We start from the raw sequence: 12,273 nt of genomic DNA on the forward strand, positions 1-12,273 counted from the left end.
CACCACCTCATGGTGCGTCAGAGATCAGCAAACTACGACTGACATGAATCTACATTCGATCTCCCAATTGCCAAAAACAAGACAAAAAAGATCATAGTAGGACTAGATGAGGAACATCTACTTGTTTACTGAAAGACATAAAATGAGATGAGAATCATCAAGCATTTCAATTGCTTCGATCCACCAATTGCTCAAAGGATGTATGATGGGGTGTGCGCCGTCTATTCAATTCTTAAGGGACTCGAGGATTGGTAATGCTTAACCAGGTACATTGATAAGTCATACAGCAACTGTAAATGCGAAGATAGAATGTCCACTAATGTCCACACTGGATCCAAATACTTCAGGCACCTCGTTCATATTGAGCATCATATCTTGCTTCGTAGACGGTACTCTCAACCACCATGAGGGATCAGATTTCAACTTACAATGATCCACTTCTCCATGATTCCATGATGTGACAGCATTTAGGCGGAAGCTCAGTCTCCAAGCCACACTGCCCAGGATCCGGTTCACGCATACAAACGTTAAGATAGAGAGATCATTTAAGTTATTTAACACTAACAATAGACGCTACGAGGCCAATTAGAATGATAAAGACATAGACACCTATATATAATCGTCACTGGGCCAAATCACTACTTACATACTGTTTTGCCAATCAAATAGAGTTGCACTACCCTTCTTGCTGTGGGTTTGCGGTTCAGCTTTAACATCGGCAGCAGCATAATTGTTATAGGAAGTATAGCCACCAGCTGCCAAATTGCTTGTAGATGTAGTTGTGGAACCAGCACCAAACTCTATAGGAAGGTCAAAGTCTAACCACGGAGCTAAACCCAAGGAACCATCTGCAGCGAAATCTAACTCCATATGGTCATCAGTGCTGACATCGGATACGACAGATGGTGCCACTTTATTCATGGAGTAATCGAAATGTGACTGCCCTAGAGGCGTGCCGAACGCACTGCCATTAGATGCATTGTTGTTGCCGTTATTTTGCATGGAGACTGGTATTCTGTGACTAGTAACGGATGATGCGTAGCTCTCTGAGACAATGGGAGGTACCGACTCCAGTTGTGATAGCATCTGAGAGATTGAATTATCATCAACATCAATATTGAAGTCTTGCGAATTGTGCAATGGCGACGGATTGGTACATCCACTGTTATTACGTTGAGTCGGTATTGGTGTTGTTGCCTTTTCAGCTTTAACTTTGGTCTTCTTCTCACTGATAGATCCATTACGTTGTCTAGTGTTTTCACTCTTTGATGCCAAAATTGCTTCAACGGCATTCTCCAACAAGTTGACACAATTCTTTGACAAATTTCCTGGTATTTCATTTACATTTTCATCCTTCAATTCATTAACAATGTCCTGTAGAACACTCTTCGATTCCTGGAATAAAGCACCTCCACGGGTATACTCTAGTGCACCTTTTGCACTTAGGACAGCCAAGCGTGTCTTTGTTCTGGTGATGTTTATTGGCACCGGCAAATAATACATCTTCTTTGTATAAAAGTTGGATAGAATATTCAACATTGCCATGGTACACTGCTGAACAACGATATACGATGCACTTCCACGAGAGCCATTCACTTCCGATGCCAGTATAGGAAGGTGGATCAGCATTTTGGCGTTATAATAAAGCAAAACCAATAACGACACTTTAGAATCTTGCTGTGATAATTGTGTGTCCTTCAGCATTCCATTCACGTCAAGATTGAACTTCAAGTTAGGTGGTAAATCGCGTCTCCATGAATCCAACAAACCTTCATGAATAAGAGTCTGTTCATGTAGCAACCCACTTCCGCTCGATTTGGAATGTCTCTTGAAGATGAAGTCCAATATATTTCCCAAAACTTTAGAGTATCTCATAATTGCCAAAGACAAATTGCAAACTTTACCAACAAGACTCACTTTGTTATTGTTAACCACAAGGATGTTCACATTATTGTCATCATCTAGATTATCATTAGCAAATGGCAATGCGCATTCAATTTCGTAATCTTTCAATAATCTAGGAACACCGAGTTGTAAAGATGCAAATGCATCTAAAGTATAGATGCACCAAAATAAAATACGACGTTCACTTTGTTGGAACTTTGACACTGCTGAACCTGTATTTCCCAGAACAGCAGAAGGACATCTGTGCAATCTCAACTGTTGGGCCATTGTTATCACACGCCCTCTTAAAGCATATGATGTGATCACATCACCTGTGTTCAAGCAGTACAACAGAGCCAAGGAAAGTATTTGTAAAGATTGGATAGAGCATGTTGTTGCGATATTAGAATTGATCAACTGATGAATCAAGTAGTCATAAAATAGAATCAAATCACGGTCACAGTGTGGTCCATCTTGATTTTTCTGCGAGAACAATGCTAATTGAATGACGATGATCAATATAGCACCAAATCTTTCCTTGTGTAGCATTGTATTATCGATAAACTTGTTCTCCAACGACCTCGAGAATTGAACATAGTGTTGCAAGAAGTCATTCTTATCAATGATTGGTGCAATTGTCCCCCATTCTTGGAAGAAAACGGTGATGAGTTGGTCAATTTGTACACTTGATGGCAGTTTCAAGTTGTTGAAGAACAAATTTGACTCGGCTGAAGAGATGTTCTTGAAGTTAATGTTTGTGAAATTTATAACATTGTTCTGTTTCAGCTGGACTGACTTGGAAACTTTTGGAATCTCCTTCAACGCAGCCATTGTGCTTGCCGTTGAAAGACAGGCTTTACTGTCAAATCCATGAACTTCACCAATTTTGGATAATAAGCTTGGAATGAATAAAGTCTCTTCTGTGCTTCTTGGAACGGACATTGCAACCAAATTTGCCAATTGTAACCTTTTGCCGCCACCGTTATTCATTCTAGCAATCGCCAAAGCAGCATTCAGTCCTGGTGCTTGACTCTGTTCGAATGAAACACTATTCGGGTTGCAAACGTGGTCAATGTCCGAAACGCTTCCAGCATATGACATAGAATCATCATCTGTGAAATCGCCATTTTCCAAATCCACTGAGCCAGCAATAGATACCGGTCTTTCGTGGACAGAGTGTGGATAGTTTGAGCAACAGCCAGGCCCTGTATGTACATGTCCTTCGTCGATGTTATTGTCGATGTAATTGGTGGAGTCTCCAACGATGCGCGAGTCATCGCCTCGTGTACTATGAGACGTATTCAGCAGCTTCAAATTCGATGAGCTTAGTGGCTGTCTTGTTGAGTCCACTTTCGACAGCAGATCCATCTGTTCATCCTTTTGATCTAACAGTGCCAGTAGCTTCTTGTTCTCAGCCTCTAGTTCTCGAACCCTCTCCTCTAACGTCTCGGTATACCCTCTTGGGAACGCACGCCTGGATAGTCTATCCGACACTTTACACTCAAACCCAACAGCAGCGCACTGCGAGCACTGAGGCCTTTTACCATCACATCTGGTCTTCTTTAGACGGCATCTATCACACGCCTGGGCCACACGTTCCACTTGCGATCCTGGTGTGCGTATAACTTTTCTAAATCACGCCAGGGGTTAGTATCGACACTATGTCGGGGATGGAAGACTGCGAAAACACACACGCAGACAAAAGAAGCTTGGTTAGGCTCGCACGCCGCCACTCTCAACGGCGACAACGACAAACATCCAGTGGCTGTGATGGTGTAATGAATGAAAGATACTCACGTCTTCGGTGCTTTATTGTCCTTCATAAGGGAGAAAAGCTGCGGTATTCTGTTCACCAAAATTGGATGAGTCTTACAACGATTTGGTCGGTTTGTATTTGAACTTTTTTTTCGTCTTCTTCAAAGCGAAAGTATCAAAAGGAAAAAAGAAAAGTCTGGGGTAGCGTCGGCAGTCTGAGGGGGGCCGGGACAAGACAAAAAAATATCAGCACCGAGAATGCGAGACAAGAAAAAAAAACTGGACAAAAGAGAAGTCTTTTTGGCTGTTTTCCTTCCTCACTGGAGTTTGCTTCCTTTTGACAAGATTGTGCTGTATTGTGCCTCTGCCTTTTTTTATTACAATGAAAATGATAAAATGGGAAGGAAAAGAGACAAACAGACACACTCGTTGAGGAACTTGAACTCTGTCTTTTTGTCCCGTGTGTTTTTCTTTGTTTGAAACCTCTTTTCGGTAGATCTAAGCGTGGGAAATGTGTAGGCAGAAGGAGAAAATTTTAGGCGGGAGGAGGCTATTGTCGGCTCGCTTGTCCAATGAAATTACGGGCTTCGTATTCTCTCTTTTGGGCCATAGGGGAAACGAATAAGCCTTAAAACCTCCCTGTTTGGTGCCAAGTGGAACACGGAGTGCGCAATATTGCTCCCTCTCCCTCCCAGAGAAAAAAATAAAGCTTATGACGTATAGCTTGCTAATGTGATTTGGGGTATCAATAGGGCTCGGCGGGTGACTAATTTTTTTTCTTACCAGCCAAGGTTCTTTCCTCTTTTGGATGTTGAAAGTTTGTATGGAGTGGGCGGTTGTTAAAATCATCCGTAGTGGTTGTCCCCTTTGGCGTTATGTCACCATGGTAACCATGTAGACTCCAACTTTAACGCTTTGTTGTTGTTGAGGCAAAGCTACGCGCTTCTTAGAAGAAAACAAAGACAATCAACTAAATGTTCTATCAGCGTTGGCAACTTTTCAGACAAAACCATGGGGAAACGGAAACATGAAAGGATTGAAAGCGCTGCAAAGGTTTTGGCTCTACTAAACGAGGCAGGAAGAGATTTTAAGAGGTATCGCTCGCTCGTAATGGAAACCTCTGAATCTCTCGAAATATACGAAAGTGCTCTACTTAAACTTGAGAGTCTGTATCGTTCACAAATCAGGACGACCTTGGCACAGGATCTCGAGTTCAGAGCCGCAGCAGATGCTCTTCTTGCTGAGAGTGAAAAGGATTCTGTACAACCTAAATCATTTCTGCTTGACCCACATGACTCTTTGGATTTTAGGCTTTTAAACGAGCAGGAAACTATGTCGTGTTTCAGATTCAGTCAGATGGAGATTAGGGCACTGTCTTGTTACATTAAGTTTCCTAATGTTGTGCTTCACAATCGACATTCTGGCACTGTGGATAATCTTACTGTTTGGAAGGTCATTCTGAGGTATGTTATGCTGGTTTTATTTCTGTTTGGGTTCTTAGATGATACTAACAAAACCAGGCGATTATCGTCGACATCGACCTATGAACAAATTGCTCGTGATTTTGGCTGCAATGAAACCAAAATCAAAACAATTTTCAATCTAGCCATAGAATACCTTGCTGCAAAGGTATACAAGAAATTGTATTTGGACCTTGGAGCTTTGACTGAGGAAAACTTGAAGAATAGTGTAGATGCAATATATAGAAAAGTGAACGAACGTCAAAGAGATAAAACAGGTGCAGCAGAGACTGCAAACTTTGATGCCAAAACAGTGGCACAGTTTATTGGTGGTATCGATCAACCAATCAACCGACCTACTACCATTCATGATGCGTACTTTGGTCCAAAGGGATATTCCTTAAAATATCAATGTGCTGTTAATGCAGAAGGATTCTTTACTCACTTGTCACTGGCAGTTGGCGGATCCACTCAAGATACAACAATGTTACAACAATCCAAACTACTTGATATGATGAGAACTGTCAAACTGTTTCGAAGAATACCTCCACCTCTTTACCCGATTTACGGTGATAAAAGTTACACGGATGGCTTGTCAGATCAGATGCTCTCAAGTTTGAAAATTGACAAATCTCACAGACTTTTGCAAACAACAAATGATGTTCTAACATCAATAGATCGAACACAGCATAGTGATCAATCACAGGAGTCGTCCGATGTTGATTGCTCGAGAGCAAATGACCACGCTGCTTTCGTTCAGAATGTACTGGACAATATGATATCGCAAGGTCGCGATCCTGCACAGATGACGGAGCAGGAGAAAGAGGAGAGTAATTACGTATCTGCCTCTGGTCGTATTGGAGTTGAATGGGATTTCAGTATACTTGAGAATACGTTTCCTTTTGTTGTGGACAAGCGCTCGAACGATCTCTATAGATCTGAACTTTCTTCCCAGTTTATTGTTTCCGTTTTCCTACTAAATTTGATGAACTGCTTCAGGCCAAATCAAATTGCGCAGTACTTCAAACCTGAGAAGAAGAAATCAATTGAAGAATACCTTGATGATATTGATCTTCGTCCTAATCACTGTGAGCTTGTTTCTTCGAAGGTTAATTTTGGTTCTAAATTGCGCATTTTCAAGAACCAATACGACACAGGAACAGAACTTCAAGAGAGTGACAATTGTTATATCGTTATAAATCCACCGGAGGGCATGTCCATCGAGGCTAGAGAGAAAAGGTACTCATTGTTATCTGAGAAAACTACAATGTCAGACGATGTGCTCACATTTCATAAGATCGTCAGTGAGTTTCACAAGACAACAGTTTTGAGAATATTCGATACGCATAAATCATCAAGCAACAATCTGCAAGGTACCAATCCTATACAAAGACGCACAAACCTAGCGCTATCAGATCACGACAGGATGAATGATGTATCTGCTACAACGACTGCCGGATCAAGACTCATACGAGAGATGATTGAACGATTTACTCCTACGCAAGTCCAAGACTTCTTCTCTGTTGTGACTGACAAAGATGACGGAATCAACTACAACTACGATGACAACAAGAAGTTTTTGGAAAGTCTTAACTTCTACATGTATTAGTATATGGGTTATCTTGATAATCATATATTCATTGGTTTGCCAAATAGTTATTCTACATCAGCTACTATCTTCCTTGTCAAAGCGCTCTATCATACTATGCATGAGTTGCATCGCTTTCTCGATTTTTTCTTCGAGTTGTTTCTGGTTGGAGTCCAGCTCCCGCTTCAAATCTAATGTAGCGGAAGCAATGCTCTTCATTGCTTGCAGAGGGGCCATTGGTGCTTTCGGGTCAATCACCAGACCGTAACCACCACAACTTCCTTTTATAGTACTGATAACCTCATCGATATCTTTTTGATCAACATTTTGAAGCCCTGCAATCTCAAAGTTCATGCATTTATCAATACATCTTTTTAATGACCCGTCATAATCTGGGATACAGATATTACGGAAGTCATCTAATCCATGGGCTGTGAAGGAGAACGCATCCAAACCATCCATCCGTGATTTATCGTTAATATCATAAACACCCATCACTTTATTCTTAAGGTCTTCCAATGTGATTTGATGTCTCTCCGAGAAAGCAGTAATATCTGAACAAGTTTCAGTTGGACTGGATGACAATAAAGCATCATCATTACTAGGAGCACCTTCTTTACTCTTCTTCCATTTAATAAATTTATCAGCTTCCCTTTCTGCATAGGCATTGGTACCATGCCGAATTGATTCACGGGAACTTTTGTTGAGTTCGATGGTTTTCCCTTCTAAGAAGTAGCGGTATAATCTCAGATCTTGCACGATTCTGGAAGCGATATCTTCTAATGGAGTTTTAAAGCTTTTGTGGGTATATTCCGACGACCATCTTTCTTGATCATCATGAGTTTCAGTAGCTGCGATAGAAGGTTCTCGTCTTCTTGTTGCGCCATTTGTAGAACGAACAACAAGCATCCTCGATTCTGGTTTAATACCGAGAAGTTCTGGGGTCGCCCCACCGTGTTGGATCAACCACCGAAACAAACTGCTCCGTAAAGTTTGGCGCCTGAGCTTCACCCTTGGATTGAAGTTCTTGTTGTATAGGTTTGTAAGTTGCTCCAACACTGCCTTTTCATGATGTTTGACATTGGAGACCGGTAAGAATAATCTCAACTGTAAAACACCTCTGAAGATGAAAAGTTTGGCTGCAAGGAGATGACGTCCCACACCAAAAGAAAACCGATTAGTTATATCGGAGTTGTCAGTTGATTCAGATTCAACAACTGGTCCCCCCCATCTCAGAGATATGTTCAGCAACTTGACTTTGACTTTGACTCTCTGACGCACCAGCATTCTTGTGTTGATCCTCGCTGCTCTCTGATGTGACGGGAGCAGAAGAGGAAGCACGTTGGTTCAGCATACTATCTTGACGTTCTTGGCCGGACACTGGAAGAACAGCTGGTGACGATTCACTGTGAAAAGAGTTCTGAACACAACTTGAGCTAGTGCCAGTCTGACTGTAACTACCACCGGAATGTAAAACTGTCGGTGTTTGATACACACTATTGGAACTTATCGGTGAACATTCATCAGAGATAGAAGCCTGTGTATTTTCACTTTGAAGTAAATTCTGATCCAAACAGCCTAAAGGAACTCTTACAGAGCTGGCGTGCGATGTATGTCGTGGTTTTTGAATCTTCGATGTTATTGGTGATCGAGAAGTTCTTGTGCTCCCTGGTGGGCTAAATTCAACCATTTTCCATTTTAGCTCTTTCATCTTGTGTTCAAGATCTACGTGTATTTGTATTCGTAGTAAAGAAGAGGGTGGATGTAGACAAATATAAGTAAACAATCCAGACTTCAGCACTACTAACCCCCCATTATTCAAAACTAAGTTTTATCTTACAGGAACTTGCGTTTATGATTACGTAATATGAAGGCTTCTTTCCTAATAAGGAAGGGGCTTCAAACCTTGAGAATCTTGACTGCGCAGTCGCACGAGAAGAACGTGTCTCCTTCCCATGACGCGATTCGGCCAAAAAAAGAAAGTTCTACAGTGTGGGTGGGGACTAGTCCTTAGTGCCTTTTTTCTTGGAAAACAAAGTCCCGAGACTTGGGACTAGACTAAGCCTGTTGATAAAGCCCAATTCTAACCAAACATCCTCAACACTCAACAGTACTAATTGGCAATGTGTATATAGCTCCTAGTCACTGTCACCAGCGATATCATCATCTCCTTCACCAGACGTTTCTGTTACCTTCTCATCGTCAAGATCTGACCCAGACTCAATGACTTGTTCGTCGTCATCATTAATACCCACAAGTTCAACGTCATCCACCTGCTGATCAGCATCTGCCATAGGCTCGTCCTCTATGCCCATGATCCTCTTGATTGCGTTGAATTTGGCAACCTTCTCCTTATAGCTCTCGGTCAATGCCTTAATAGACAGTGTATACTCATCAACACTACGCTGAAGGTGCTGCTGAAGCTGCACGAGCTCTGGCACTGGCCGTGAAACATCCGCATTCAATGAATACACAGCATCGTCACCAGTCCCTGTCTGAATCAGTGACTCCTTTACTTTGTCCGCATAGTCTCCAAAGTGTTTGATTAATTCGTCCTCCTTGAATTCAACCTTCACTTCTCCGCTGAAATTACCAATGTAGTTGTTGATCTCTTCGATCTCTTTCTTCTTCTTTGAAAGCTCATTTATACACTTCTTCGCAGTGAACAGGATCGTCGTCAGCTCCTCACGTTTCTTCGAAATCGTGGAATCACTCAATAGATTGGTCAAGTCCTGATAGTCTTGTACCACCCTACTGTACCTAATCATCGAATGCTCAATACTGGTCTTCGCCATGGAATACTTCTCAATTAGAGAAACACGTAGCCTCTTCAGCTCCTCAACACTTATATCCGGTGCATCATTGCATAGCACACCGAGTTGGATGTCATTGATGTCGATAACACTCTTTACAAATACCGTCGTCCCTTCTGGAAGCATACGCTGCGGTTCAATACGATTGTGAAGTACTTTATCTTCATGACAAATGTTAGTAACACGATTAATATCGCTATCAAGAGAAAACACACCTTTTTCCGACTGTCTTAGTGCCATGATAATTGATGATTGCTCTTTTTTGATATTATGGCTCTGTTCGCTGTTAAGCTACTTCAACACCTTACTTCGGGTCGTAATTTTTTTTCCCTCCTAACCACTCGAGAACATACAACAAATACATTTGCAAAGGGTGGAATATATCTGATCAGAATGACTTCACCACAGGACTTTGAAGCTCTTGTAGTCCTTGTTGATCTCATAGTGGATGGTGATTTTACCAATGTACGAGAATTGCTAAGGGTTGCGCCTTTCGAGAAGAGAATTGTCCTTCAAGCGTTGTTGAGCTATACTCCACCATTGACTCCTTCACAGGAATTGCTATTCCTCGATGAATGGCTCAAATTGCCAAAATCTGACGCTGTTGACATCCCAGCGTCTCTTACTGATGACCCTATCGCATTGCAAAGCTTGGATCTATCACCAGAGGTGCTAGAAGGGAGACTAACCGCTATTGTGGACAAACTGAACAAAGATGACACGCTGTACGGACTGGACGACACCACAATGATATCCTTTATCAAATCTCGTGCTAGGAAGTTGGATGCATCAAGCTTACTCGATTTTGAGGACGTTCTTCTTCACTCTGTTAAGAAAGATACTCAATTCAGTCAATGGAACTCTGCAGTGTTGGTCCCCTTGCATTACCTAAGATCAATAACGACAGCTGAAGATATTAGCTTATCGCAGTTCGAAGAGTTGAAAACAGAGGAACGAGTAGAGTTGATTCTTGAAACTCTTAGAATCACGGGAACTCAGCAACTACAACCGCAATTCATTACATATTTGACATCGCTGGATCGTGATATCTTGTTGAAACTGATACACCCAGTGGTTGATCATGATGAGCTCATATTGCTCAATCAGGTTATCAGTTTGTTATTCTCAGAAGTAGAGCACAAGGATGACGCCATAAGTGCTATCCTTGAAGTGTTTTACAACTTCAACTCCCCAGATTCGAGAATATTAGATTCTATCTATAGCACACTAAACGTGATGAAGATGAGTACTGCAAATGGATCAGTTGAAAGGGCATTACACATCGTAAAGTCAACAATGGAGTTCCCACTAAAGTATGAGACACTGGGTGATTTGGAGAAAATATCCAATGATTACAAGCTACAGCTTTCAAAATTTGAGTCAATTACAGACTCAGCATCAAGAGTGGAGATGAGACAACTCCTTGCACATTTCAACCTATTAAAGCAGGCTATATTCCCGGATCTGGATAGCACAAGTACAAAGAGACTTATACTGGATAAACTACTCTCATTGAAACTGTATGATGATTTGGATGTTGAAGCGTCAGATGAACCAATAATCATCCAACATTTTTGGGATTGTTTTAAAACGGCAACCAATGGTTCAAAGGACCGTGGAGAGCTGTTCAACGCCTATCAATCATTGAAGATAATCACTCCAAGATCAAACCAAGTTGAAAAGCTTTTAACATTTGTGGATGCCGTGGATAAACTGTTCCACTATTCAATCTACTTCAAAAGGGGAACACCATTCAAACCAGTAGACTTACTTACTGTTGACGTCAGAGAATTAGTGCAAAAGATACTAGAATTGAATGATGGTGCATATACTGATCCAGATGGTCTGCACCACTTGTTAACCCAACTATCCCATGGTCTTCCAGAGAGCTCCTTCCCTTCAAAAGAAGAACTAAGATGCTTCTGTATCGATTCTTCCCTTGCGCATGGTGATTTTGACTATGCATATGATTTGGCATCATCAACTATCATGTCTTCATCTGAGGTGCTTCAATCCGAACACTGGTATACATGGTTCCAAGTGGCCAAGTATGTCTCTCCGGAATGGCTGGAGACCGAGATTCCTGAGTCTATCATTGAAAAGCAACTCTCTCTGCTATCCCAAGTATTATTGATTTGTCCAATCCAACATTCCCAGGTGGTTATCACTCAATGGAAATCACTTGATATGGACCTTGCACTGAGAGAGGAAACGTTACCTGTACTTGACAATCAGCCTCAACAACCTCAATCTAGAAGTTTAGAGTCCAGATTGGCCAGAGCATTGAGTTCTACTGCAAATGAAATCATGCAAGAAGGTAACGGTGCACCAATCAAAAATTTACTCTCCAATGGCCTGGGATGGATGAAGAACTCCATTGGTTAACTACAATTTGTTTCAATTGATATGTTTTTGTCCCTAATTACATGTAGTCCTCCGCCTGAACTCTGCTAACAACCTCACTGAATTGTCCGTCCGGTGAAACAGTGATGCCTGGGGATCTTTTGCTCCTACGAGCACCAACAATTATTTTATCATCGTCAGAGTCTTCAAATTGTGGATAAGCTCCAGGCATAGTATTATTTGTCTTTCGATGGCTATTTGATCTTTGAGGCCTTTCTCTAGTGGAGTATTTCTTGTGATGTACCTTGCTATTTGGATGAGCTTCAAACTTTTCAAACGTCTCCTGCTCCATGTTCAAGGCATCAGCTGCAGAGCTTAATTCCTCATAGAACTGAACAACTCTTGGGTGAGCAAAGACTTTTGATTGATC

General features: G+C 41.6%; 6 protein-coding genes across 6 annotated transcripts; 3 read left to right on the forward strand and 3 right to left on the reverse strand.

Moving 5' to 3' along the window:
- Window positions 1–279: 279 nt before the first annotated feature.
- CAT8 (DNA-binding transcription factor CAT8) lies at window positions 280–3,707 on the reverse strand (the record flags this gene model as incomplete). The annotated part of the gene is made up of 3 exons (XM_020213605.1): window positions 280–496; window positions 647–3,514; window positions 3,682–3,707. 3 exons carry the CDS (start codon window positions 3,705–3,707, stop codon window positions 280–282), a joined length of 3,111 nt encoding a protein of 1,036 aa, XP_020071922.1.
- Window positions 3,440–4,109, forward strand: CYBJADRAFT_166667 (uncharacterized protein; the record flags this gene model as incomplete). Its single annotated transcript, XM_020214575.1, has 1 exon — window positions 3,440–4,109. A coding segment is annotated over one exon (157 nt), but the record flags the coding sequence as incomplete, so codon positions are not given.
- Window positions 4,110–4,650: 541 nt separating this feature from the next.
- Window positions 4,651–6,725, forward strand: CYBJADRAFT_171893 (uncharacterized protein; the record flags this gene model as incomplete). Its single annotated transcript, XM_020216270.1, has 3 exons — window positions 4,651–5,102; window positions 5,160–6,685; window positions 6,709–6,725. 3 exons carry the CDS (start codon window positions 4,651–4,653, stop codon window positions 6,723–6,725), a joined length of 1,995 nt encoding a protein of 664 aa, XP_020071924.1.
- CYBJADRAFT_166668 (uncharacterized protein) lies at window positions 6,715–8,414 on the reverse strand. The gene is made up of 2 exons (XM_020214576.1): window positions 7,945–8,414; window positions 6,715–7,904 (listed from the first exon to the last, which is right to left on the reverse strand). Exons 1-2 carry the CDS (start codon window positions 8,375–8,377, stop codon window positions 6,766–6,768), a joined length of 1,572 nt encoding a protein of 523 aa, XP_020071925.1. The 5' UTR covers window positions 8,378–8,414; the 3' UTR covers window positions 6,715–6,765.
- Window positions 8,415–8,825: 411 nt separating this feature from the next.
- On the reverse strand, window positions 8,826–9,740 carry CYBJADRAFT_171895 (uncharacterized protein; the record flags this gene model as incomplete). The annotated part of the gene is made up of 2 exons (XM_020216271.1): window positions 8,826–9,661; window positions 9,716–9,740. 2 exons carry the CDS (start codon window positions 9,738–9,740, stop codon window positions 8,826–8,828), a joined length of 861 nt encoding a protein of 286 aa, XP_020071926.1.
- A 127-nt stretch (window positions 9,741–9,867) lies between these two features.
- Window positions 9,868–11,885, forward strand: SEC39 (Sec39p; the record flags this gene model as incomplete). The annotated part of the gene is made up of 1 exon (XM_020217330.1): window positions 9,868–11,885. Exon 1 carries the CDS (start codon window positions 9,894–9,896, stop codon window positions 11,883–11,885), a length of 1,992 nt encoding a protein of 663 aa, XP_020071927.1. The 5' UTR covers window positions 9,868–9,893.
- Between the last annotated feature and the right edge of the window lie 388 nt (window positions 11,886–12,273).

The sequence above is a fragment of the Cyberlindnera jadinii genome, assembly GCF_001661405.1.
Source record: "Cyberlindnera jadinii NRRL Y-1542 unplaced genomic scaffold CYBJAscaffold_3, whole genome shotgun sequence".
NCBI classification, from domain to species: domain Eukaryota; kingdom Fungi; phylum Ascomycota; class Saccharomycetes; order Phaffomycetales; family Wickerhamomycetaceae; genus Williopsis; species Williopsis jadinii.